Consider the following 27,944-nt stretch of genomic DNA (forward strand, 5'->3'; position numbering starts at 1 on the left):
GGCAGACAGAACATAAAGAACTTTCCAAATCAGAAGAGAAGCACAAAGAAGGCTGTACTGTTCCTACATATACTGTTATGTACTCACTGGGTTTGTCGCAGCAAGAGCTGTCTTCACATTGCTAATGAAAGCTTTCACATTCAATCTAGAAAAAATGACATTTAGAATTAAAAACACATGAAACTCTCAAAATACTCACTAGAGTTTTATAGAGCTCAACTGTAGAATTGGCTCTCTTTGGTTATGTCCTTGCATCTCACCTATTCTCTGCCTACACTCATTGAAAGTGCATTTTAAATAGTGTTTATATGCTAACTTCTCCTAAATCCAATGCTGGCCTCTTTCCTGAACTCCAGATTCATATATCCACCTGCCCTTGTGATATTTCCATGTGCCTGTATAGTAATGTCTTCCATCTGTCAAAACCGAACACCTGACTGTCCACACCCCAACTGTAAAACCTGTTCTTCCCCCAGTTTTCCCTACCTCAGTAAGGAGCCACATTGTTCTTCCAACTGCTCAGGTCATCCTTGCCTCCTTCCTCTCTCATGCCAAATATTCCATTCAGTTCTACTTTCAAAATATATTCTAAGTCATAATACTTTCACCTCTACAAACTATGTCCAAACCACTATAATTTCTTGACAGGACTATTCCAATAGCTTACTAATTGGTCTCCATACTTCTGCCCTTGATCCTATCTGTTCTTTCTAACTATAGTCTGAATGATTCTATTACTCTTCTGCTCAAAATCATCTGAGATACCAACTTATTAAAAACTCCGAGGCTCTGTATGACCTGGGCCCCTCTGATTTTATCTTCTACCACTCCCTACCCCACCACTTACTCCACTCCAGTTACATTCTGGAGAACAATCAATCCTTGCTATTTCTAAATATATCCTTATGTGCCCTACTGCAGGGCTTTTGCATTTTCTGTTCCCTTCATCTAGAATTTTCTTCTCCCAGATTGTTAAAGCTTCCTCCCCTCATGACCTGAAGGTCTCTGGCTCAGATGCCATTTTCTTTGGAAGGACTCATGTTCTACCGTATAGAAAAAAACACCATCCCAACCACTCCAAGGTGATACCACCTTACCCTTTACCCTTTATTATTCCATTGTTCTTATACTTCCTGTTATATTTTTAACTGCTTATTGTCATCTCCCCTTACTGAAATATAAGTCCTATGAAAACAGTAATTTAATCTGTTTGTTATATATTCCCAGGCTCTGGGACAAACGATTAGAGTATCATAGGTGTTCAATATGTAGCTGCTGAATAAATGAAAGATCATGGATGAATAAAAAAGAGGAAAATATTCACCTAGATTTTATGTCATACCAAGAGATTAGTTTACATCAAAGACTATATAATTAAGAAAGGATTATAACAATACCCTTGACTATGGGAGGACATGACAGATACTGACATAATGAACAATTCTTTGAATGATAACTTCAGAGTATAAGTATGTCTTCATTTGACAGAATTTAGAACAGTGTTTTGCAAGCCATTAAGAGGCACATAAAAAACACATGGTGTGTGTGGGGATCATGGGAAAGACAGTGTAGCACAGAGAAGGCAAATAGTGACTTTGTGGCATCTTACTATACTGATGGGCAGTGACTGCAATGAGGTGTGGGGGGGACATGATAATATGGGTGAATGTAGTAACCATATTATCTTTTAATGTGAAACCTTCACAAGAGTGTATACCAATGATACCTTAAAAAAAAAAAAAGCACATAAAAAGCAGCCTGCCAGAGAATAGTACATAGTGAAGCAGTTAGAGTACTCTGTCTTGGGACTAGAATGCCTAGATTCAAATATTGCCTGTGCCACTTCCGAGCTGTGACTTCCACACATTTATGTGCCCTGGTTTCCTCACCTACAAAACAGGGATTACAATACCTCATAAAGGTTTTTATAGGCTTAAATCAAATGAACTATATTTAGAAAGTGCCTGACATAAAGTTAGCTCTATAAAATTTTGGTTAATGAAATAAACAAATGTGTTCAATATGCAAATAAGTTTGGGAAACAGTGGGTTAAAAAAAAGTTAAATGAGCTTCTCTACTGCATAATCTCTGAGAGCCTTTAATTCACCAACATGCATTACGTGATTATATGCAGTAATTTCCAAATGTATTTGAGTAGGAATCCTTGGACGTGGCTTTTCTATGGGGCAGTTTATTAACACTTGAGGAAAAGTAACTTAGAACAAAGGTAGTTTTGTTTTAAATAAACTACTCAGCTCTGTCTTCTGAAAAATAAGCAGAGACAAATATAATCACCAGTTAAGTGACTGGCAAAATATTTAATTATTTTGTATTTAATTTCTTTCTGACTTACCCAGAAAAACCAAATTCTTTTATAGCATTTGATAGCCAATTCAGAGTTTCTGATTGATTCTTAGGATTCTTCTGTGAAAAAGCCATGGACATAACCTGGAGTAGATGGAAAAAAAAAATCAAATCTGTGTTCTCATATTTCTCAGAAATACAGCATCTTGATATAGATATCAAGGCAGAAGTGGATTAAACATAGTTTTTCCAATGTTAAACTTCAAGAATGCCTTAGGAATTAAATATTTAACTTACACAAGAAAATGAGGTAAGTGACAGTAGTATTAAAAGCATTCTGAATTGTTTGCAACTCTTCATTAATGATCACTCTGGATTATAATGTCTTAAGAGAAAATCTCATCTTTATAGAGTTTTCTTGACTAATGTAAATTTTGATTATCAGGCCACACTATGTTATTAAAGGTAAACAAATGCAGCATCAAAAATGGTTTCACTAGAGAAGGAAAAAACTAGTTAAATTAGTGTCATTAAATTAGAGTTTAGGAAAAAAACAGGGAAAACCAGGGGAAAGAGAGCTGTGTCACTAACCTGTTCAGCTGTCCATGGCAGCATACAAGCTTCAGCTATTGCTGTCATAGCTTCTTTTGCATTGTTCCCACATTTCACATCTCCGATCTTATCTACAAGGCCATCTAAGACAATCTGAGCAGAAGTTTTGGAAAAATTTCCTTTTTGGGCAATCAAAGCAACTATGTGAAGCTTCATCTGCATCACCTGAACAAGGATAATGAAGTATCATATCCTTATGTGTAAGCCAAAGACACTTATTTATTTACTTATTTTATAGCAGCCTGAAGACGTAACACAGGGACAGCAAGGACATGACCAAACTAAAATCAGAATTTTAAACAAAGAAGCCAAATAATTCTTACCCTTAAATTGTTACCAATTAAAGTACTAATTGACAGCTAACAGAGAAAAAAACAAACAACTCAAGGTTTTAAAATATTAACAAGCAACAATTACCACATGAGAACTGTGAATGGAAAAATTTAATATCTATATTCTCCTCCTTTTATGGTTATTTGCATTAAATACAGATTCTGAAATACATAATAAATGACCATACAAACTGCAATAACTCAAAATTCCCACTAAACCTACCCATAAAGAAACTTACAACCCTCATGAAAATCCATACAACAGAACTTGAGAAAATTAAAGAACTTACAGATTTTTAAGGGGAAGAATGGAAGAAGTGGGGAAACAATTTAAAGATGTTAATGCCATGGTGGCAAAAGTACAGGATTTGGGGAACCCTTTGCTCATAAATATTTCCCTTTGTCCTATTTATGTATTTAAATGAAAAGTGTTGACAAAGATGCAGGGAAGTTGGAACTCTTTTGCATTGCTGGTATGAATGTAAAATAGTACAGCTACATTGTAAAATAATTTGGCAGTTCCTGAAAACAGAGTTAGTATACGGCCCAGCAATTCTACTTCTATGTATATGTCCAGAATAAAAAATGTGTTCACACAAAAACCTGTACACAAATGTTCACAGCAGCATTACTGTAATAGCCAAAAAAAGGAAATAATGCAAATGCCTATCACCTATGAATGGGTAAATAAAATGTTGTACATTCATACAATGGAGTATTGTTTGCCAACAAAAAAGAACATAGAGTTGATACATACTACAATATGGATGAACCTTGAAACATGCTAAGTAAAAGCCAGACACAAAAGGCCACATATTGTATATCATTCCATATATATGAAATGTACAGAAGTAATCCATATAGAAAGTAGATAAACAGTTACCAGGGATGGGGGACAGAGATTTAGAGAAGAATAGAGTGACTGTTGCTACATGTGAGGTTTCTTTTTGGGGTGATGAAAATATTCTTTAAAATTACTTAGTGGTAGAAGTTGCAGAACTACGTGAACATACTAAAAACCTTTGCATGGTACACTTTAAAAGAGTGAGTTTTATGCTTTCAATAAAATTGTTAAAAAGAAAAAATATATATATACTTTTCTTTTTTTTATTAAGGTGTTATTGATATACACTCTTATGAAGGTTGAAGGTTTCACATGAAAAAACAATGTGGTTAGTAACTGTTAGTACATTCACCAGTTATCATGTCCTCCACGTACCGCATTACAGTCACTGCCCATCAGTGTAATAAGATGCCACAGAGTCACTATTTGCCTTCTCTGTGCTACACTGTCTTCCCCCTGATCCTACCCACACCATGTGTGCCAGTCGTAATATCCCTGAATCCTCTTATCCCTCCCTCCCCACCAGCCCTCCTGCACCCCTCCCCTGTGGTAACTGCTAGTGCCTTCTTGGAGTCTGTGAGTCCGTTGCTGTTTTGTTCTTTCAGTTTTGCTTCGTTGTTATAATCCACAAATGATGGAAATCATTTGGTACTTGTCTTTCTTTGCCTAGCTTATTTCACTGAGCATAATATCCTCCAGTTCCATCCATGTCGTTGCAAATTGCAGAATTGTTTCTTCCCTATCGCTGTGTAGTATTCCATTGTGTACATGTACCACCTCTTCTTTATCCATTCATCTACTGATGGACACTTAGGTTGCATCCATATCTTAGCTATTGTAAAAAGTGTTGCGATGAACATAGGGGTGCCTATATCTTTGCAAACCGGGCTCCTGCATTCTTAGGGTAAATTGCTAGAAGTGGAATTCCTTGGTCAAATGGTATTTCTATTTTTAGTTTTTGGAGGAACCTCCATACTGCTTTCCACAAAGGTTGAACTAATTTACATTTGCACCAGCAGTGTAGGAGGGTTCCCCTTTCTCCACATTCTCACCAGCATTTGTTGTTCCTAGTCTGTTCTATGTTGGTCATCCTAACTGGTGTGAGGTGATATCTCATTGTGGTTTAAATTTGCACTTCTCTAATAATTAGCGATGTGGAGCATCTTTTTTTTTTTATTAAGGTATGATTGATATACACTCTTATGCAGGTTTCACATGAACAAACAATGTGGTTACTACATTTACCCATATTATCAAGTTCCTACCCACACCCCAAGGCAGTCAGTGTCCATCAGTGCAGCAAGTTGCCAGAGATTCACTATGTCCCTTCTGTGTGACACAGTGTTCTCCTCATGATCCCCTACACCATGTAGACTAAACATAATACCCCTAAGCCCCTTTCTCCATCCCTCCACACCCATCCTCCCAAACCCCTCCCCTTTGGTAACCACTAGTTCATTCTTGGAGTCTCTGAGTCTGCTGCCATTTTGTTCCTTCAGTTTTGCCTCATTGTTATACTCCACAAATGAGGTAAATCATTTGGCATTTGTCTTTCTCTGCCTGGCTTATTTAACTGAGCATAATGTCCTCCAGCTCCATCCATGTTGTTGCAAATGGAAGGATTTGTTCTTTCTTATTGCTGAAGAGTATTCCATTGTATATATGGACCACATCGTCTTTATCCATTCATCTACTGATGGACACTTAGGTTGCTTCCATATCTTGGCTATTGTAAAAAGTGCTGTGATGAACATAAGGGTGCATATATTTTTTTGAATCTGAGAAGATGTACTCTTTGGGTATATTCCAAGGAGTGGCATTCTGGGGTCAAATGGTATTTCTACTTTTAGTTTTATTATTATTATTATTATTTTGTTATCATTAATCTACAACTACATGAAGAACATTATGTTTACTAGGGTACCCCATTCACCAAGTCCCCCCCACAAACCCCATTACAGTCACTGTCCATCAGCGTAGCAAGATGTTGCAGAATCACTACTTGTCTTCTCTGTGTTGCACAGCCCTCCCCATGCCCCACTCAACATTATACATGCTAATCGAAATACCCCCTTTCTTTTTCCCCGCCCTTATCTCTCCCTTCCCTCCCATTCTCCCCAGTCCGTTTCCCATTGGTAACTGTTAGTTCATTCTTGGGTTCTGTGATTCTGCTGTTGTTTTGCTCCTTCAGTTTTTCTTTGCTCTTATACTACACATATGAGTGAAATCATTTGGTTTTTGTCTTTCTCCGCCTGGCTTATTTCACTGAACATAATACACTCTAGCTCCATCAATGTTATTGCAAATGGTAGGATTTATTTTCTTCTTACGGCTGAAAAATATACCACTGTGTATATGTACCACATCTTCTTTATCCATTCATCTACTGATGGACACTTAGGTTGCTTCCATTTCTTGGCTATTGTAAATAGTGCTGTGATAAACATAGGGGTGCATCTGTCTTTTTCAAACTGGACTGCTACATTCTTAGGGTAAATTCCTAAAAGTAGAATTCCTTGGTCAAATGGTATTTCTATTTTGAGCTTTTTGAGGAACCCCCACATGGCTTTCCATACTGGTTGAACTAATTTACACTCCTACCAGCAGTGTAGGAGGGTTCCCCTTTCTCCACAACCTCGCCAACATTTGTTTTTGTTTGTCTTTTGGATGGTAGCCATCCTCACTGGTGTGAGGTGATATCTAATGGTGGTTTCAATTTGCATTTCTCTGATAATTAGCGATGTGAGCATCTCCTCATGTGTCTGTTGGCCATCTGAATTTTTTCTTCAGAGAAGTGTCTGTTCAGCTCCTCTGCCCATTTTTTAATTGGATTACTTGCTTTTTGTTTGTTGAGGTGTGTGAGCTCTTTATATATATTGGATGTCAAGCCTTTATTGGATCTGTCATTTATGAATATATTCTCCCATACTGTAGTGTACTTTTTGTTCTATTGATGGTGTCCTTTGCTGTACAGAAGCTTTCAGCTCAATGTAGTCCCACTTGTTCATTTTTGCCTTTGTTTCCCTTGCCCGGGAAGATATGTTCATGAAGAAGTCACTCATGTTTATGTCCATGAGATTTTTGCCTATGTTTTTTTCTAAGAGTTTTATGGTTTCATGACTTACATTCAGGTCTTTGATCCATTTGGAGTTTACTTTTGTGTATGGGGTTAGACAGTGATTCAGTTTCATTCTCTTACATGTAGCTGTCCAGTTTTGCCAGCACCATCTGTTGAAGAGACTGTCCTTTCCCCATTATATGTCCATGGCTCCTTTATCGTATACTAATTGGCCATATATGTTTGGGTCAATGTCTGGAGACTCTATTCTGTTCCACTGGTCTGTGGGTCTGTTCTTGTGCCAGTACCAAATTGTCTTGATTACTGTGGCTTTGTAGTAGGGCTTGAAGTTGGGGAGCATGGTCCCCCCCATTTTATTCTTCCTCCTTCTCAGGATTGCTTGGACTATTCGGGGTCTTTGGTGTTTCCATATGAATTTTTGAACTATTTGTTCCAGTTCATTGAAGAATGCTGTTTGTAATTTGATGGGGATTGCATTGAATCTGTATATTGCTTTGGGCAGGATGGCCATTTTGACGATATTAATTCTTCCTAGCCAGAAGCATGGGATGAGTTTCCATTTGTTAGTGTCCCCTTTAATTTCTCTTAAGAGTGTCTTGTAGTTTTCAGGGTATGGGTCTTTCACTTCCTTGGTTAGGTTTATTCCTAGATAGTTTATTATTTTTGATGCAATTGTGAATGGAATTGTTTTCCTGGTTTCTCTTTCTATTAGTTCATTGTTAGTGTATAGGAAAGTCACAGATTTCTGTGTGTTAATTTTGTATTCTGCAACTTTGCTGAATTCCGATATTAGTTCTAGTAGTTTTGGGGTGGAGTCTTTAAGGTTTTTTATGTACAATGTCATGTCATCTGCAAATAGTGAAAGTTTGACTTCTTCTTTACCAATCTGGATTCCTTGTATTTCTTTGTTTTGTCTAATTGCCGTGGCTAGGACCTCCAGTATATGTTGAATAACAGTGGAGAGAGTGGGCATCGCTGTCTTGTTCCCGATCTTAGAGGAAAAGCTTTCACCTTCTTGCGGTTAAGTATGATGTTGGCTCTGGGTTTGTCATTTATGGCCTTTATTATGTTGAGGTACTTGCCCTCTATGCCCATTTTGCTGAGAGTTTTTATCATGAATGGATGTTGAATTTTGTCAAATGCTTTTTCAGCATCTATGGAGATGATCATGTGGTTTTTGTCCTTTTTGTTGATGTGCTGGATGATGTTGATGGATTTTCGAATGTTGTACCATCCTTGCATCCCTGGCATAAACCCAACTTGATCATGATGGATGATCTTTTGCTGTATTTTTGAATTCGGTTTGCTAAGATTTCGTTGAGTATTTTTACATCTATATTCATCAGGGATATTGGTCTTTAATTTTCTTTTTTTGTGGTGTTTTTGCCTGATTTTGGTGTTAGAGTGATGCTGGCCTCATAGAATGAGTTTGGAAGTATTCCCTCCTTTTCAATTTTTGGAAAACTTTAAGGAGGACGGGTATTAGGTCTTCATTAAATGTTTGATAAAATTCAGCAGTGAAGCCAACTGGTCCAGGAATTTTGTTCTTAGGTAGGTTTATGATTACCAGTAAAATTTCTTTACTCATAACTGGTCCGTTCAGATTTTCTGTTTCTTCCTTGGCCAGCCTTGGAAGGTTATCTTTTTCTAGAAAGTTGTCCATTTCTTCTAGGTTATCCAGTTTGTTAGCATATAATTTTTCATTGTATTCTCTAATAATTCTTTGTATTTCTGTGGTGTCTGTAGTGATTTTTCCTTTCTCATTTCTGATTCTGTTTATGTGTGTAGATTCTCTCTTTCTCTTAATAAATCTGCCTAGGGGGTCTATCTATTTTGTTTACTTTTTCAAAGAACTAGGTCTTGGTTTCATTGAGTTTTTCTATTATTTTATTGTTCTCAATTTTATTTATTTATTTTCTGATCTTTATTATGTCCCTCCTTCTGCTGACTTGGGCCTCATTTGTTCTTCTTTTTCCAGTTTCAATAATTGTGACTTTAGACTATTCATTTGGGAATGTTCTTCCTTCTTTAGATAGGCCTGGATTGATATATACTTTCCTCTTAGAACTGCTGTCGCAGCGTCCCACAGAAGTTGGGGCTTTATGCTTTCGTTGTCATTTGTCTCCATATATTGCTTCATCTGTTTTAATTTCGTCATTGATCCATTGATTATTTGAAGCACGTTATTAAGCCTCTATGCGTTTGTGAGCCTTTTTTTTTCTTTGTACAATTTATTTCCAGTTATATGCCTTTGTGGTCTGAGAAGTTGGTTAGTAGAATTTCAATCTTTTTGAATTTTCTGAGGCTCTTTTTGTGGCCTAGTATGTGGTCTATTCTGGAGAATGTTCCATGTACACTTCAGAAGAATGTGTATCCTGCTGTGTCTGTTAAGTCCATCTGTTGCACTGTGTTGTTCGGTGACTCTGTGTCCTTCCTTATTTTCTGTCTGGTGGATCTGTCCTTTGGAGTAAGTGGTGTGTTGAAGTCTCCTAAAATGAATGCATTGCATTCTATTTCCTCCTTTAATTCTGTTAGTATTTGTTTCACATATGTTGGTGCTCCTGTATTGGGTGCCTATATATTTATAATGGTTATATTCTCTTGTTGGGCTGACCCCTTTATCATTATGTAATGTCCTTCTTTATCTCTTGTTACTTTCTTTGTTTTGAAGTCTATTCTGTCTGATACCAGTACTGCTACACCTGCATTTTTCTCCCTATTTTTTGCATGAAATATCTTTTTCCATCCCTTCACTTTTAGTGTGTGTATGTCTTTGGTTTTGAGTTGAGTCTCTTGTAAGGAACATTTAGATGGGTCTTGCTTTTTTATCCATTGTTGCATTCAGTCCATTTACATTTAGTGCGATTATTGAAAGATATGTACTTATTGCCATTGCAGGCTTTAGATTCGTGGGTACCAGAGGTTCAAGGTTAGCTTCTTTACTACCTAACTGTGTAACTTAACTCGCTTATTAAGCTTTTATAAGCACAGTCTGATGATTCTTTATTTCTCTCCCTTCTTATTCCTCCTCCTCCATTCTTTATATGTTAGGTGTTTTATTCTGTACTCTTTTGCGTTTCCTTTGACTGCTTTTGAGAGTAGTTGATTTTATTTTTTGCCTTTAGTTAGTATTTGGTTGGTCTGCTTTCCTTGCTGTGATTTTATTTTCTCTGGTGACATCATTTAACCTTAGGAGCGCGTCCATCTAGAGCAGTCCCTCTAAAATACCCTGTAGAGGTGGTTTACGGGAGTCAAATCCCTCAACTTTTGCTTTTCTGGGAACTGTTTAATCCCTCCTTCATATTTAAATGATAATCATGCTGGATACAGTATTCTTGGTTCAAGGCTTCTGTTTCATTGCATTAAATATATCATGCCATTCTCTTCTGGCCTGTAAGGTTTCTGTTGAGAAGAAGTCTGATGATAGCCTAGTGGGTTTTCCTTTGTAGGTGACCATTTTTCTCTCTCTGGCTGCCTTTAATACTCTGTCTTTGTCTTTGATCTTTGCCATTTTAATTATTATATGTCTTAGTGTTGTCCTCCTTGGGTTCCTCGTGTTGGTAGATCTGTGCGCCTCCCTGGTCTAAGAGACTATTTCCTTCCCCAGTTTGGGGAAGTTTACAGCAATTATTTCTTCAAAGACACTTTCTATCCCTTTTTCTCTCTCTTCTTCTTCTGATACTCCTAATAATGCGAATATTGTTCCGTTTGGATTGGTCACACATTTCTCTTAATATTCTTTCATTCCTGGAGATTCCTTTTATCTCCCTCTGCCTCAGCTTCTCTGTGTTCCTGTTCTGATTTCTATTCCATTAACAGCCTCTTCCACCTCATCCAGTCTGCTCTTAAGTCCCTCCAGAGGTATTTTTTTTCTGTATTCTCCCTCCTAACTCAATCCTTTAGCTCTTGCATATTTCTCTGCAGGTCCATCAGCATGGTTATTACCTTTATTTTGAATTCTTTTTCGGGGAGATTGGTTAAGTCTATCTCCTCAGGCCCTGTCTCCAGAGTTGCCTGGGTAATTCTGGATTGGACCAAATTCTTCTGCCTGTTCATGGTGATAGAAGTAGCTGTAGGCAGGTAGCGCGTGTGTTATCTGGGAGCACAAAGTCCTTTCCTGCTTGCTGGTCGCCTTGCTCTTCTCTGCTGCCTGTGTCAGTTACCCCCACTCCTGGAGCAGGCTCCGGGTTAATCCCCTAAGCTGTTGTGGGCAGGGTCTCTGTCAGGGTTACACAGAGCCCTGCGGGGAGTGGCAGGCTTGCCAGGTGTGCTCTCCTGCAAGAGCGGTGCCCCCGCCTGGCAGCTGCGCTCTGGTGGCGGCCTGTGGGTCTGGCGCGGGCTGTTGTGTGCCCAGAGGACATTCTGGGCAGCTGCTGGGCACGGGGCTGCTCCTGGGCCAGGCCACTCCGCCGCCGCCGCCGCCACCGCAGGTTTGCACGGGCCGCTCCCGAGCCCCTCACGTGCCACCACCCGTGACGCATGCGCTGCTTGGCCACCGTTGCCACTGCCTCACACAGGCCTCTCCCACGCCCCTCTGGCACTGCCACCGTTGGCGCACAGGGCCGCTCTCCCACCACTGGGCCGGTGTGTCACAGTCTGCGCTGGCCAGAGGAATGACTGGCAGGATGCTTATTGCCATGAGGGGCTTGAGAGCTGCACTTGTGACCAGGCGGTTAGGGTGCCTGGAGTTTCCTGGGATTCCCAGCTGCTGGGCTGAGTGTGCCAGGACAATTTCGTCTAGCTGTGAGGTCCCTGTCCTTTTAAGGTTTTCAAAAAGCACTCACTTTTCTTTCATCCAAGGGGAGCCGGTTCCGGGGACCCACTCGTAGGCTTTGCTTTTCCATTTCTCTAATATCCAGCACACTGCACACTGTGTGTCTGCACTCCTGGTGCAGATTACTAGAGCCGGTTGTTTAGCAGTCCTGGGCTTTCACTCCCTGCCTGCTGCGACTCCTTTCTTCCCACTGGGGAGCTGGGGTGCGCTCAGGTCCCACCGGGCCGCGGCTTGTATCTTACCCTTAGTGTGATGCTGAGTTCTCGCAGACATAGACATAGCCTGGCTGTTCTACTGTATCCACTGGTCTCTCTTTTAGGAATAGTTGTATTTGTTGTATTTTCAAAAATATACATGTTTTTGGGAAGAGATTTCCACTGAACTACTCATTCTGCCTTCTTGGCTCCTCCCTCTTAACGTATCTTTTTGATGTATTTTTTAAATTGATCTGCTAGTATTTTGTTGAGTGTTTTTGCATCTATGTTCACCAGGTATATTTGTCTGTAATTTTCTTTTTTTTGTGGTATCTTTGCCTGGTTTGTGTATCAGTGTGATGCTGGCCTCATAGAATGAGTTTGGATGTATTCCCTCCTCTTCTGCCTTTTGGAAAACTTTGAGGATGATTGGTATTAGCTCTTCGTTAAATGTTTAATAAAATTCAGCAGTGAAGTCATCTGGTCCAGGAGTCGTTCTTAGGTAGTTTTTGATTACCAATTCAATTACATTGCTGGTAATTGGTCTATTCAGATCTTCTTTTTCTTCCTGGGTCAGCTTTGGAAGGTTGTATTTTTCTAGAAAGTTGTCCATTTCTTCTAGGTTATCCAGTTTGTTATCATATCATTTTTCATGGTATTCTCTAGTAAATCTCTGTATTTCTGTGGTGTCCGTTCCGATTTTTCCTTTCTCATTTCTGATTCTGTTTATGTGTGTTGACTCTCTTTTATTCTCAATAAGTCTGGCTTTGGGGTTTACCTATTTTATTTATTTTTTCAAAGAAGCAGCTCCTGCTTTCATCGATTCTTCGTATTGTTTTATTCTTCTCCATTTTGTTTATTTATGCTCTAGTCTTCATTATGTCTCTCCTTCTACTGACTTTGGGGCTCATTTGTTGTTCTTTTTCTAGTTTCATTAATTGTGACTTTAGACTGTTCATTTGGGATTGTTATTCTTTCCTGAGGTAGGCCAGTATTGCAATATATTTCCCTCTTAGCACAACCTTCGTTGTATCCCACAGATTTTGCAGAGTGGAATTATTGCTTTCATTTGTCGCCATATATTGCTTGATCTCTGTTTTTATCTGGTCATTGATCCATTGATTATTTAGGAGCATACTGTTAAGCCTCCTTGTATTTGTGGGCTTTTCTGTTTTCTTTTCATATTTTATTTCTAGTTTCATATCTTTGTGGTCTGAGAACCAGGTTGGGACAATTGCAATATTTTTTAATTTACTGGCTCTTTTTGTGGCCTAGTATATGATCTATTCTTGAAAATGGTCCATGTGCACTTGAAAAGAATGTGTATCCTGCTGCTTTTGGGTGTATAGTTCTGTAGATGTCTTTTAGGTCCATCTGTTCTAATGTGTTGTTCAGTGTCTCTGTCTCCTTACTTATTTTCTGTCTGGTTGATCTGTCCTTTGGAGTGGTGTGTTGACATCTCCTAAAATAAATGCACTGCATTCTATTTACCCTTTTAATTCTGTTAGTACATGTTTCACATATGTAGTTGCTCCTGTGTTGGGTACATAGATATTTAGAATGGTTATATCCTCTTTTTGGATTGACCGCTTTATCGTTATGTAATGTCCTTCTTTGTTTCTTATTACTTTCTTTGTTTTGAACTCAATTTTGTCTGATACAAGTACTGCTACCCCTGCTTTCTCCTTCAAATATAGCTGCGTGAAATATCTTTTTTCCATCACTGCATTTTTAGTCTGTGTATGTCTTTGGGTTTGAAGTGAGTCTCTTGTAGGCAGCATGTAGACAGGTTTTGCTTTTTTATCCATTCAGTGACTCTGTGTCTTTTGACTGGTGCATTGAGACCATTTACATTTAGGTGATTATCAATAGTATGTGTTTATGTACTTATTGCTATTGCAGGCTTTAGATTCGTGGTTACCAAAGGTTCAAGGGTAATTCCCTTAGTATCTAATTGTCTAATTTAACTCACTTAGTATGCTATTACAAACACAATCTAAAGGTTCTTTTTTTTTTTCTTCCTTTTTCTTCCTCCTCCATTCTTTATATATTAGGTATCATATTCTGTACTCTTTGTCTATCCCTTGACTGCCTTTGGGGGTAGTTGATTTGGTTTTGCATCTGCTTAGTAATTAATTGTTCTACTTTCTTTACTGTGGTTTTATTTCCTCTGGTGACAGCTATTTTACCTTAGAACAGTTCCATTTATAGCAGTCCCTCCAAAATACACTGTAGAGACGGTTTGTGGGAGTTAAATTCTTTCAGCTTTGCTTATCTGGAAATTGTTTAATCCCTCCTTCAAATTTAAATGATAACCTTGCCGGGTAGGATATTCTTTGTTTGAGGCCCTTTTGCTTCATTGCATTAAATATATGATGCCACTCCCTTCTGGCCTGTAAGGTTTGTGCTGAGAAGTCTGATGATAGCCTGATGGGTTTTCCTTTGTATGTGATCTTTTTTCTCTCTCTCTGGCTGCTTTTAATACTTTGTCCTTATCCTTGATCTGTGCCGTTTTGATTATCATATGTCTTAGTGTTGTTTTCCTTGGGTCCCTTGTGTTGGGAGATCTGTGCACCTCCATGGCCTGAGAGACTATCTCCTTCCCCAGATTGGGGAAGTTTTCAGCAATTACCTCCTCAAAGATACTTTCTATCCCTTTTTCTCTCTCTAGTTCTTTTGGTACCCCTATAATGCGAATATTATTCTGTTTGGATTCGTCACACAGTTTTCTCAATATTCTTTCATTCCTAGAGATTCTTTTTTCTCTCTGTACCTCAGTTTCTTTTTATTCCTGTTCTCTAATTTCTATTTCATTTACTGTCTCCTCTATCTCATCTAGTCTGCTTTTAATCCCTCCAATTGTATGTTTCATTTCAGATACTACATTCTTGAATGTTTGTATCTCATTCCTGACTATGTCCCTTAGCTCTTGAGTATTTTTCTGTACCTCCATGAACAAGTTATGATTTTAATTTTGAAATCTTTCAGGAAGATTGATGAGTTCAATTTCACTTGGCCCTGTTTCTGGTGTTTGTGGGATATTGTTTTGAACCAGGTTCCTTTGACATTTTGTATTTGTAGGTGGTGATCTCTAGTGCCCAGAAGCTCTACTCTCTGGAGCTGCTCAGTCCCTGAAGTGATGGTGGAGATCAGATGGGAGTGGCGCTAGTTCCTGTTGTGAGGAAAGAGCTGTTTTCTGCTTCACAGCTGCAGTGCCTATCTCCACTGCGAGGGCCAGTGGGCCAAGGGCACAAGTGGAAGCCTCTATATTTTGCTCTTGTAGCTGCCTTAGGCAGGTCCTCCCTCTGGCTTGGCTGTGCAAGGTCAGGGGCAACCATTTTGCGACTGGTGCTGGCCTGGAGGACAGTCCAGCAGGCTGTGTATCATGGTCAGGGGCCTTGGAGCTATATAGCCAGCTAGGGGGATGGAGTGCCTAAAGCTCCTGAAAGTTCCCAACTGAATGGGCAGAGTATGCCTGGATGATTTTGTCCACTTGTCCTTTCTTCTGAGCAGCAAGCTCTATGCAGTCCTTGCCCCTGTAGCAGCCCTGTTGCTGTTAGGAAGGCTCTCAGACTGCATGCCTTTCTTTTGTCCCAGAGCTGATGGATGTGGATTCCTGTTTTCCACAAGTGGCTGGAATCTCTGTGTCTCCAAGTATTCTGCCTGTCTTAGCTTTCCAATCCCACTAATCTCCAGAGCACCATGTAGTGTTGGTTCGTGCTCCCAGAGCATATATCTAGGGTTGGGTGTTCAGCAGTCCTAGGCCTCCACCTTCTCCCCACTCTGTTTCTCTTCCTTCCACCAGTGAGCTGGGGTGGGGGAAGGGCTTGGTCCCACCAAATTACGGCTTTGGTTCATTACCCTGTTCCATGAGGTCTGTTCTTTTCTCCAGGTGTATGCAGTCTGGTGCAGCCTTCTTTCCTGTTGCTCTTTTAGGATTAGTCATATTAACTATATTTTCACATTATATGTGGTTTTGGTAGGAGGTTTGTGTCTCAACTCTCACACCGCCATCTTTAATCCCTCCTCTCCCTCATATGCCTCCTTTTAAATCTACTTTTCAGACTAAATAGCAGTAGTACTAAATTTAATTTCTATTATCTGTTCACGAATTAAACTATGTGTTAATGTTTCACTGGCAATCTAAAGACTGCATTTATTTTTTATCCAAACAAATAGAAAAGCCATCTCACTCTTTATCACTGTTTCAAATATGTAAAGATTAGAATAGAGGGCTTCTAGGCCTAAATAACAAGGAGATAAATTCATATATACAAATTACACAAACAATATATGTAATATTTCTCTCTACATATAAACTCTTAATTACACAGAGGTATAGTTTTATAAGTAATTAAAATGCACACACTCCACGATTCTTTAAAATTAGATGACACACTGGCTGAGTGATGATTTAGAAAAAAAAAAGCTGAAAATCTTTACCAAAACAAAACCTATTACTGTGTAGGATGATATAGTGGAAAATTACTTTAACCAAAGACATTACATCTCCAATTAAAAACTACCTGAAAATTTGTTTCTTTCCATCCAGGTTTCTTGGCCAGCATCCTCACTAATGCCTGGCATGGCATTTCAGTTCGGTCCATTAGTTCAACAGCCTAAAACAAGAGGGTTAAGGCATTAGTGATTGGTTCTTCAAGGAAAAGTATATACCCAAATCAAGTGAGTGGTTTCTTCTGAAGGAGGTAGGGGAATGGAAATAAAGATGGTTACAGAGGAAGTTCATATATAACTTCTGCTCTAATGCTTTGTTTCTTAAGTTGGATATTTGGTATATGGTTGGTGTATTAATAGAGCTGAAATCTTTTGCTTTTTTTTTGGTATTTCAGAAATTCATAAATAATTTGCTCCAAGTACGTTAACAATAATAGTTTTCATTTGCCTAGTGTGTGGCAAAAACTGCTTATACATAATTTGACTTACTTGATCTTCCTAAAAATATAGCAAAGTAGGGTAGGTAAGAAGTGGGTAAGTACTAAATTTCAAAGAGGTACAAATTCAGGTCTAATCCTGAGCAGATGCATGACTGGAAGCCAGGTCTCCTGCCTTAAGACCCAGTGCTCTTTCAGTGTTTTCATACCCCTCCTCATTAGAATCACAGAGTATATGCCAAAATGAACCACCGCATTCATTTCCAAAACAGATTCCTGAAAGGAGCTTCTCATACCAAGTGACAATGTCTGCTCTTCCAAGAATCATGACAAAGAAAGAAACAGAAATGGATGAGGGGGGGCTTAAGTGAAGAGATCTGTTTGCCTAGTAAGTTGAATGCACAAATACCATAATATTAAAATTCATCTAAACCTTCTAATTCAGATAAACCTGATTTTCTTAAATATTTAAGTTATGAGCTTGTAGAAGCCACAGAAAGCAGATGTTGAAAGAAAAACACTATACACTAAAAAAACAAACAAAAATCCCTACCTTATTTTTAGAAAACACCCTGAAACATGTTCATGGTTATAAAAAAGCAAGCAGGACAAGTACTTCATTTGTCAGTTTCATCACTTCTATATAATGTAGTTTCTTTCACACCCATATGAACCTACCTTTTGGAACTCTTCCATACAGGCCAGTCTTTCCTTCCAGTTACTGCTGTCTAGAAGCTGTATACATGTAACGGGAAGGACAGCAGAAGCTTTTTCTTCACATACTTCTATCTGTAAGAAACAAAAACATTACAATTAAGAACTGCTAAGGAAACAGGGCAAGAATGTAAAAATACCTCAGCCAAAAGAAAAGTACAGGAACACTTCTGTAGGTATGCCATATATTTGAATCTTCTACTATACTACCACAAAGGGGATGTTTGTCTAAGGCACAGTTTCAATAAGCTAAAAGATATTATCTATATATTGTAGAACTCAGCAAAGAAAGACCTCAAATATTCTTACAGGTAGTAACTTGCTACGGTTTTATGAGGTTGAGGCACACTATATGATACCAACCGAGAGCTCAGGCTCCACTATTTCTTTGGTCTCCAATCCTTTCCTGTACTTGGTTCCAGTGTTCCCTGTGCCTCCTGGTATAGCTGGTTTCCCCTTCTTAGGTGGCCCACAAGCCTGAAAGCAATTTAAAACAATTAAATCACTTACGGGTTTAGAACCGTTCTTAAACTTTTATGGGGGGGCCGAAGACTCCTTGAAAATTTCATTAAAATGAAGACATCACTTAACCAACAACAAAAAAAGCCCACAAAAAACATTAAAAAAAAACTTAAATATTATTGATATGCGATCTTATATTGGTTTCAAATACACAACACAGTAGTTCAACAGTTACCCATATTCTTAAATCCTCAGCCCCTCTAGTGTGGTTACTATCTATCAACAAAGAAAGATGTTACAAAATCACTGACTATATTCTCCATGCTGTACTACCATCCCATGACCAACTTATATTGTGATTGTGAATTACTGTGCCTCTTTATTCCCCTTCTACTCCACTCCTTGCCATCCCAACCCTTCCCCCTTGGTAACCACTAGTCCTTTCTTGGCATCTGTGAGTCTATTGTTTTGTTTCTTCTGTTTTGCTTTGTCTATATTCCACAAATAAGTGAAATCATATGGTATTTGTCTTTCTTCGCCTGGCTTATTTCACTGTGCATAATACCCTCTAGATGTCTCCATGCTGTTGCAAATGGCAGGATTTCTTTTCTTTTTATAAAGGAATAATATTGCATTGTGTATAAAAACCCCTATATTTTTTATACCTATAGAATTTAGTAGTTTCTAGGGCAGACAGACTTCCTGTAGGCCACTCAAGAGGAAATCTGCAGACCCCATATTAAGAAACTCTAATTCAGAATGAGCTAATGAGATAAATAAAATAAAAAAGGACTGGAATTATACTACATTTACAGATTAATTTGAGAATTAACATTTGGTGCTTTAAATGCCTCTAAATCTCTGCTACACTAATAAAGAACAGTTTCTAAGTTACAACACTTACTCAACACTTTACCAAAAGGTACACCAGTAACAGGAGAATATATTATTATTCATTGTAGAGCTATTTAATTTGTGAAGGAAAGAAGAGGTTGTTATGGCAATCTCAGTGAATATTCTAGTTATGTTGGAAATGGCCATCTCACTCAATCTTTGTTTTAGCAGTTTTTCAGTTGACTTGTATTTCCAAGTACATGGTCATATAATCTACAAAAGGGATAATTTTACCTTGTCTTTCCTCCTATTACCACCTCGTACTTCATTCCTTATTGATTGTAGAACATAATTAAATAATAATGGTACCAGCAGGATGATACACCCTTCGAAAATCCATCAACATCATCCACCACATCAACAAAAAGGACAAAACCACATGATCATCTCCATAAATGCTGAAAAAGCAGTCGAAAAAATTCAACATTCATTCTTGATAAAAACTCTCAAATGGGCAGAGAGGACAAGTACCTCAACATAATAAAGGCCATGTATGACAAACCCACAGCCAACATCATACATAACAGTGAGAAGCCGAAAGCTTGTCCTCTAAGACTGGGAACAAGACAAAGATGCCCACTCTCCCCACTGTTATTCAACATAGTACTTGAGGTCCTAGCCACAGCAATCAGACAACACAAAGAAATAAAAGGCATCCAGACTGGTAAGGAAGAAGTCAAACTGTCACTGTTTGCAGATGACATGATATTGTACATAAAAAACCCTAAAGAATCCACTGCAAAACTACTAGAACTAATATCTGAATTCAGCAAAGTTGCAGGATACAAAATTAATACACAAAAATCTGTTGCATTCCTATACACTAACAATGAACTATCAGAAAGAGAAATCAGGAAAACAATTCCATTCACAATTGCATCAAAAAGAATAAAATGCCTAGGAATAAACCTAACCAAGGAAGTGAAAGACCTACACCCTGAAAACTATAAGACATTCCTAAGAGAAATTAAAGAGGATGCTAATAAATGGAAATTCATCCCATGTTCTTGGCTAGGAAGAATTAATATTGTCAACATGGCCATCCTGCCTAAAGCAATCTACAGACTCAGTGCAATCCCTATCAAAATACTGACAACATTCTTCAATGAACTGGAACAAACAGTTCTAAAATTTATATGGAACCACAAAGACCCCGAATAGCCAAAGCAATCCTGAGAAGGAGGAATAAAGCAGGGGGGATCTCGCTTCCTAACTTCAAGCTCTACTACAAAGCCATAGTAATCAAGACAATTTGGTACTGGCACAAGAACAGACCCAAAGACCAGTGGAACAGAACAGAGAGACCAGATATTAGCCCAATTAATATACAATTAAGGAACCATGGATATACAATGGGGAAATGACAGCCTCTTCAACAGCTCGTGTTGGCAAAACTGGACAGCTACATGTAGGAGAATGAAACTGGATCATTGTCTAACCCCATAAACAAAAGTAAATTCGAAATGGATCAAAGACCTGAATGTAAGTCATGAAACCATAAAATTGTTAGAAGACAATATAGGCAAAAGTCTCCTGAATATAAACATGAGCAACTTCTTCATGAACATATCTCCCTGGGCAAGGGAAACAAAAGCAAAAATGAACAAGTGGGACTATATGAAACTAAAAAGCTTCTGTACAGCAAAGGACACCGTCAATAGAACAAAAAGGTATCCTACAGTATGGGAGAATATATTCATAAATGACATCTGATAAGGAAGGGGTGGACATCAAAAATATACAAAGAGCTCCTGCACCTCAACAAACAAAAAGCAAATAATCCAATTAAAAAATGGGCAGAGGATTTGAACAGACACTTTTCCAAAGAAGAAATTCAGATGGCCAACAGGCACATGAAAAGATGCTCCACATCGCTAATCAACAGAGAAATGCAAATTAAAACCACAGTGAGATATCACCTCATACCAGTTAGGATGGTCAACATCCAAAAGACAAACAACAACAAATGTTGGTGAGGATGTGGAGAAAGGGGAACCCTCCTACACTGCTGGTGGGAATGTAAATTAGTTCAACCATTGTGGAAAGCAGTATGGAGGTTCCTCAAAAAACTGAAAATAAAAATACCATTTGACCCAGGTATTCCACTCCTAGGAATTTACCCTAAGAATGCAGAAGCCCAGTTTGAAAAAGACATGCACCCTTATGTTTATTGCAGCACTATTTACAATAGCCAAGAAATGGAAGCAACCTAAGTGTCCACCAATAGAGTGGATAAAGAAGATGTGGTACATATACACAATGGAATATTATTCAGCCATAAGAAGAAAACAAATCCTACCATTTGCAACAACATGGATGGAGCTAGAGGGTATTATACTCAGTGAAATAAGCCAGGCGGAGAAAGATAAGTATCAAATAATTTCACTCATCTGTGGAGTATAAGAACCAAGAAAAAACTGAAGGAACAAAACAGCAGCAGGCTCACAGAACCCAAGAATGAACTAACAGTTACCAAAGGGAAAGGGGCTGGGGAGGATGGGTGGGAAGGGAGGGATAAGGGGGGAAAAAGGGGCATTACAATTAGCACACATAATGTATTGGGTTGGGGGTATGGGGAAGGCAGTATAGCATAGAGAAGACAAGTAGTGATTCTATAGCATCTTACCACATTGATAGACAGTGACTGTAATGGGGTATGTGGTGGGGACTTGATAATGGGGGGAATCTAGTAACCACAGTGTTGTTCATGTTCAGTGTATATTAATGATACAACAACCCAAAAATGGTACCATCAGGCATTTTTTGTTTTACTTTTCACTTTAATAGAAATCCTCCTCATATTTCACCATTACTAAGCATGTTGATGCCTTTGGTTTGCTATATCTACTGCTGTCTGTAGATTTTTCATAATTTAATAATGTAAGAATATCCATCCTTTCCAATGTAGTTAAGAATTTTATCAAGATGATATGTTGAAATTTGTTATTTTCTTTTTAATGTCTGAAATCAGAATTCTTTAGATTTATAAATTTAGTAACTTTTCTAATATTAATATTGAACCATCTTTGCAATCCTGGAATAAACTTTATGGTCATACTTTTTATTGTACCCACAGGCTTCCACCTACTAATATTCTATTTAAATATTTTTATTTAAATTTATTTTATTCAGTTTTGAATGGTCACAAGAAAATAGCAGTTATCCCAAGGTACACAGTCAATAGCAGTAATATTAATATAGCAACACACATCACTGTTCATGTCATTCCTTCTGTTTTTAGTACTTGTTATGCAATGCCCCAAACCTAAAATGAACAGATAAAACAACAGTGGGACAACTTAAGTCTTCAATATTTAGACTTGTTCTGATATTGAGGTGAGCTTTTAAGCTCTGGGCTTTTAAGGTGCAGTTAGCAAAACTAAGATGCTGGTTTTTAATAAAATGGAAGTCTCTAATATTTTCTGGTTCATATCAGCAGTGTAATTTTGTTGGTTCATACTAACAATTCCATAAAGAGAGATTTAACTCTAAAAATAGATAATTCTGTACTCTTTGATTAACTAGAATACCTCTTCTGAATCCTTTCCTGTAACAGCACTCTCTGCATAGAGAAGTACCTCAGTTAACAAATCTCTCTTTTTTTTTTTACATATATGATTATTGGCTTAGTAGGTTTATTAGGTGATTCTATCCTCTTATCTTTTCAAAGGAGGAACTGAAACAAGTTGCCACCCTCACCCTCACCTACTTTTTTAAAAAAAGAATTTCTTATAAGAGAAAGCCAGCCAGCATGGAAGGGCTCAGCAAGTTAAGAAAAAGTGCTAAGGCACTGTGCCCAGGTCACCATCCAAAGAGGTGGAAGCTGGTGAGAAAGGAGAAAATAGCTGCCAGCTCCCTGTATTATGTTGAAGACACACAATAATATGAAAGAAAGTATACAGACTCTGTTACAAGAGACACCTGGATTTAAATCCCAGTTCTGCAACTTAAGTCATTCAGCAAATTTATGCTGAGTACCTACTATATGCCAGAAACTCTTCTATGCACAGGGAATCAAGCAGTGACAAGACCTCTTTCTTTTAAAGTTTACAATATGGAGTCGGGAAACAGAATAAACAACACCCCAACAAGTGAACAATAAAAATATCAGTGAATTATAAGAGCATTAGCAGGACACTTAATCTTGCTGAGGCTTAGTTTCTTTTCCTGGGAAAACAGGGATCATAACACATTTATCTCAAGGGTTTTTATGATAATTAAATAAAACTAAGCAGGTAAAATACTTCACAAAGTGATGAACACTAAGTATCAGTTCCCTTTTCCTTTAGAAAGGGAATCAAACTCCATGCAGCTGCAGTAGATAACTTCATGATTCACAGGGTCCACACAACAAGTGTTCTCTAAAGGAACATTTGCCCTTAAGCATTTTCCTCTTCTACACTGTACAAAGATAAGAAGACTTGGACTCATGGAGGCTTGGTGATGCGATTCAGCAGCATAATCACCAATATGACCAGGGTGATCTTATTAAAATGCCATGTCACACTTCATTATTTAATGATACATTCTGATCCCTTAAAGTGCACTCCTGTACCTTCATTACCACTTTTAGCTCTATTTAGAGTTTCAAATAACCAAATGTGTTGTTGGAATACTGTCTTCATTAATACACATTCTGCTGTATTTTGCATGTGGTAATGAGTTGATTTCTCATTTGAAAGTTGTCCCCATGAACCTGAGATTCAGACCTGACCTTACTAAACTCTATTATTTTTAAACCATATTTTCCAACTTTTCTCTATTAATTATCTTAACCTTTGCAGCAGGTGCCTTTTTTAAGGGTCCTGGTTTGTGTGCAGCAACATCCTTTGCATCCTTATCTCCTGCAGCCCCTGACACAGCAGTCCTTCCAGGCACAGGCTTGAATTCCTTCTTATCAGCTGCTACTCCAGCTTTCTTTCCATGTACCAGCTCTACTTTTTCGGAACATTCTTTGATCTAGAGAATGAAATTGAGATGAATATCATTAAGACCAATTTTGAAACACAATCACTATATTATTATTTAACAAGTTATCTAAACCACAACTACATAAGAATTTAGAAAGCTCCCTTTTCAAGAAAAATTATCTGACTTCCTTACATTTTATTTCTATACAAATTAGTATTATAATAAGCTTACAAAAACTATGTTTTAATAGAATATATTTATATTTAGAAAGGTAATTTTCTAGATATTAGAAACAAATCTATCTAAAGCATTGTTTTCACCTCTTCTGCAGATTGGTTATTTAGCTTTATTTTTTTATTTGTTATAATTGGAAAGTTATTTTTACTAAATCACCAACATTGCTTGGGATGAAATTTAATCTTCAAACTCTAGGTCTGAACCACTGGTGGCAAATGAAATAAATTTCACAGTTTTGAAATCAGCATTTTTCTGTTTTAATGAAACAGAACACATAAAATTGAAGTAAAACCATAACACACAGAGACAGGACTGTTGTCCAATTCATTATAATCTGTTACTAACCTACCTTATCAAGCTTGAGTTTGTCCACATCAGCTAAGAATGGGTTTACTGCTTTCTCACCAACCACCTTCAAAGCAGTACCCAATGCTTCAAATGCAGCGTCTCTGACTTCAGGAGCAGAATCATTGATGTGCTACAGTCCGCAAGTAAGCAAAATGATCTTAATACAAGGTATTTAAGATGTTACTGATTTTAATTCAAAATGATGGTTGCTGGATAAAGAATTTGTTTTTTACAATTCACTGAAACTAAGTGTACCTTTCCTTTTGCCAATTAACATTTACTCTTTCACAAATTCTTTTTCGATTAAGGAAACCTCTGGTAATTATTCAGTGCTTCCTTTTCCTCCTAACTTCCTATGTAAAATGTTTCATATTCAAATGATCTTCAAATACTCCAAATTATATTCCTGTGCATGGCCAGATCCAGCTGAACACCAGTATATTAGCCAAGTAAGAAAAAAAATGTTTAGCAATTAGTGGAATCATAAAGCTAACTTACGTTTTCTTCAAGAATAAGAACATATATAGTACAAGAATTTGGATTCACTTTCCAAAGCTATAGGGGGTCTCCTCAAAAGACCATTATCTATAGTCTGAAAGTCAAATAGTCACTGTACATAATCAGTAGGAAAAAATAAATCTTTCCTAGGTATAAAATATTCCCCCAATTTCAAAGACAGTCCATACCTTAAGTAGAGCAGCACAAAAGGGCTTTAGCAAGCTCTTTGGCAGGGTAGAAGCAGTGCAGTGGCGGAAGCTTCTCGCAATGAAAAGAGATGTCTGCTGCTTGATGGTTGGATTTTTATTGTCCATTACTGCTAAAACATCCTCACTGATGTTCTGCAGTGTGGTCTTTAAAAAGAAAATACGGTCAATGAGCTTTTCTCACCTGTAAAGAACAATGAAAATATGACATTGACAAAATTAGACAACAGTATAAACTTATGCTGCCAACTTACAGTAAGGAAGATTGCATCAATTGCCTCTTGCAGGGCTTGTACCACCTGAGGCTTCTTCTCCTTGAATTTCTCCAAAATGGTCGGCACAACCTATAAAAGTGAACAGCTGGTGTATTACTAGGGAACAAAAAGGAATGAAATCCTGATACATGAATAAGCTTTGGAAACATTAAGTCAAAGAAGTCAGTTACAAAGGATTACATGTATGATTCAATTTATATGAAATATAAAATCCAAATATAAACAGAAAGTAGATTAGTGGTTGCCAGGATCTGGGGGAGAAGAATGGACAGTGACTGATAATGAGCAAAGGGTTTTTTGCTTTTTTTTTTTTTTTTTAAACATGGAACACTTCATGAATTTGCATGTCATCTTTGCACCAGGGCCATGCAGTGTGGTCTTAAAAAGAAAACACGGTCATTCGCTGTATCATTCCAATTTTAGTATATGTACTGCTGAAGGGTTTCTTTTTTGGGATGATGAAAATGTTCTGGAATTAGATAGTGATGATGGTTACAAGGTTACAACTTTTTGAATATACTAAAACCACTGAATTACACACTTTAAGAGGGCAAATTTTATATAAGTTGTATCTCAATAAAGCTGTTATTAAAAAACAATGTTTGGCTCTACCAAAACAAACAAAAAATGAACATTTAGGTTGGATAAAAAGTAATTTCCTTTCTTGAAGGGCACAAGAATCTTATACTAGAACAATTAAGGGTTCCCATTCTGTATCACAGTAGCAGTGCTTCTCAATCTTTTTTCTGCATCTGTACCTTATATGTAACCATATAACTATTTCTATTAGTAACAGCCCTTAATAGTAAAAATGATTTTCAACTAGGTAGACTTGCGGTCTATTAATAACAGGTCTTTATACACAAAATGAGTTAGATCTGGGGTAGGGGAACAGATATAGTAATGTAATTCTTCCTCCCCACCCAAGATTCTCATATATCTCACTGGGTTGGGATGTCTCCTGCCCCTTCACTACACTAAAGAAAAAAGAAAACAGTACCAGAAATAGAATTTTGATCAGAATGATATCTTTTTATTCAAGTACTATTTTTTTAATTCAAGTACTATTTTGTTAAAGTTTAAGTCAGTAAAGTTGGAATTTTTATCTATCATTAATTTATTAAATATTTATTGAATACCAATGTATCTATTGAGTGCTAGGCTCTACGGTAGCAGGCAAATTAAAGTTGTTTTTTAAAGTCCAAAAGATATAGCAAAGCTCAATGGCATCCCCAAAAATTTTTCCCCAAGATTTCACAGAAGTGATACAGTGCAGAAGGAATAGGGTTTCCACAGGGAAATACAAAAGACTTCTTAGTTCCAGGAGTTAGTTATAAACTTGAAAAACCAAGACCTTTTAGTGGCTATAAAGCTAAAGTTCATTCTTATTTAACTCCCAAGGAGATCGTTTATAGCTAAAAAAAATTAAGCTGAAACACTAACATGCTTGATATCAAACACTGTATATGATACAGTTTCAAGCAGAGAAAAACACCCCAAACTATAAAGCACTGGAAACCTTCTTCAAGCTGCAAACAAAATGTCACAAAGCCAGAATCAGAACTCAAACTAGAAGGCCAAGAAATTATACAACTATGATTTAGTAAATTAAAATGTATTTAAAAAATTGTTTTATAGATTTAAAAATTATCAGAACAAAAACATAAAGAATTCTAAGTAACACAAAACCAACCAAAATCTAATATACTGACAGTATATACACAAATTCATAGTATATAATAAATATTGACTGCTATAAAAATATTTATTATAATTTTATTTCAATTTATGATTTACAGGTCCAAGCATTTTGCAGACCCTTACTTTTATTTCCCTGGTAACAAGCTAGTAATGATTTATTTTTATTTGGTAGTGTCATCTGTTTATCAGTTAAGTTTTTGAAATTATTTGTAATTCTATGAGTAAGCAAGTTTGAAATACTGTAACTAACTGAGGTTAGATACTAACTTCACACATAAAACTGACAAATGCCTATAGACTATTAGGAGACTTAAGTCAATCTAGTGAATCAAATCATCAAGTGACTAGCAAGTTAACATTAAGGTTCAGTATGGTCAATTCTCAGGATGCTGAACCATTCTAAGTATTTCAGACCAGATTTAGAGGCCAACTAACAGATGGCATAGTTAAAGAAAACAGCTCAGTTTATTAAAACTGTCACCAAACTTGATTGCTTCCACATTTATATGAAGAAAAGAGTATACTCAACAAATGTCTCCAGCCAGGTTTTCTTAGAATAAATTAAACTGATATATCACCAACAGCATGACCTAAACATAAAATGTCTCTAATATATAAGTAAATTATTCATTTTTAAAAATAGGAAAACACTATAAAATACATTTTA

General features: G+C 37.3%; 1 protein-coding gene and 1 pseudogene across 3 annotated transcripts in view; both read right to left on the reverse strand.

The window, feature by feature from the left end:
• CKAP5 (cytoskeleton associated protein 5) overlaps window positions 1-27,944 on the reverse strand; it is a 139,101-nt gene that overhangs the window by 48,080 nt on the left and 63,077 nt on the right. For all 3 annotated transcript variants that reach the window (XM_057507626.1, XM_057507625.1, XM_057507627.1), the window contains exons 10-19: window positions 25,556-25,645; window positions 25,284-25,448; window positions 24,599-24,727; window positions 23,878-24,060; window positions 18,109-18,222; window positions 17,710-17,820; window positions 16,666-16,758; window positions 2,896-3,081; window positions 2,354-2,448; window positions 88-145 (exon numbers count right to left, since the gene is read on the reverse strand). In XM_057507626.1, coding sequence (XP_057363609.1) covers window positions 88-145; window positions 2,354-2,448; window positions 2,896-3,081; window positions 16,666-16,758; window positions 17,710-17,820; window positions 18,109-18,222; window positions 23,878-24,060; window positions 24,599-24,727; window positions 25,284-25,448; window positions 25,556-25,645 — 1,224 coding nt within the window. The remainder of the gene's footprint in view (window positions 1-87; window positions 146-2,353; window positions 2,449-2,895; window positions 3,082-16,665; window positions 16,759-17,709; window positions 17,821-18,108; window positions 18,223-23,877; window positions 24,061-24,598; window positions 24,728-25,283; window positions 25,449-25,555; window positions 25,646-27,944) is intronic.
• On the reverse strand, window positions 25,893-26,022 carry LOC118915786 (U6 spliceosomal RNA; annotated as a pseudogene).

Source organism: Manis pentadactyla, chromosome 9, assembly GCF_030020395.1.
Source record: "Manis pentadactyla isolate mManPen7 chromosome 9, mManPen7.hap1, whole genome shotgun sequence".
Taxonomy (NCBI): Eukaryota; Metazoa; Chordata; class Mammalia; order Pholidota; family Manidae; genus Manis; species Manis pentadactyla.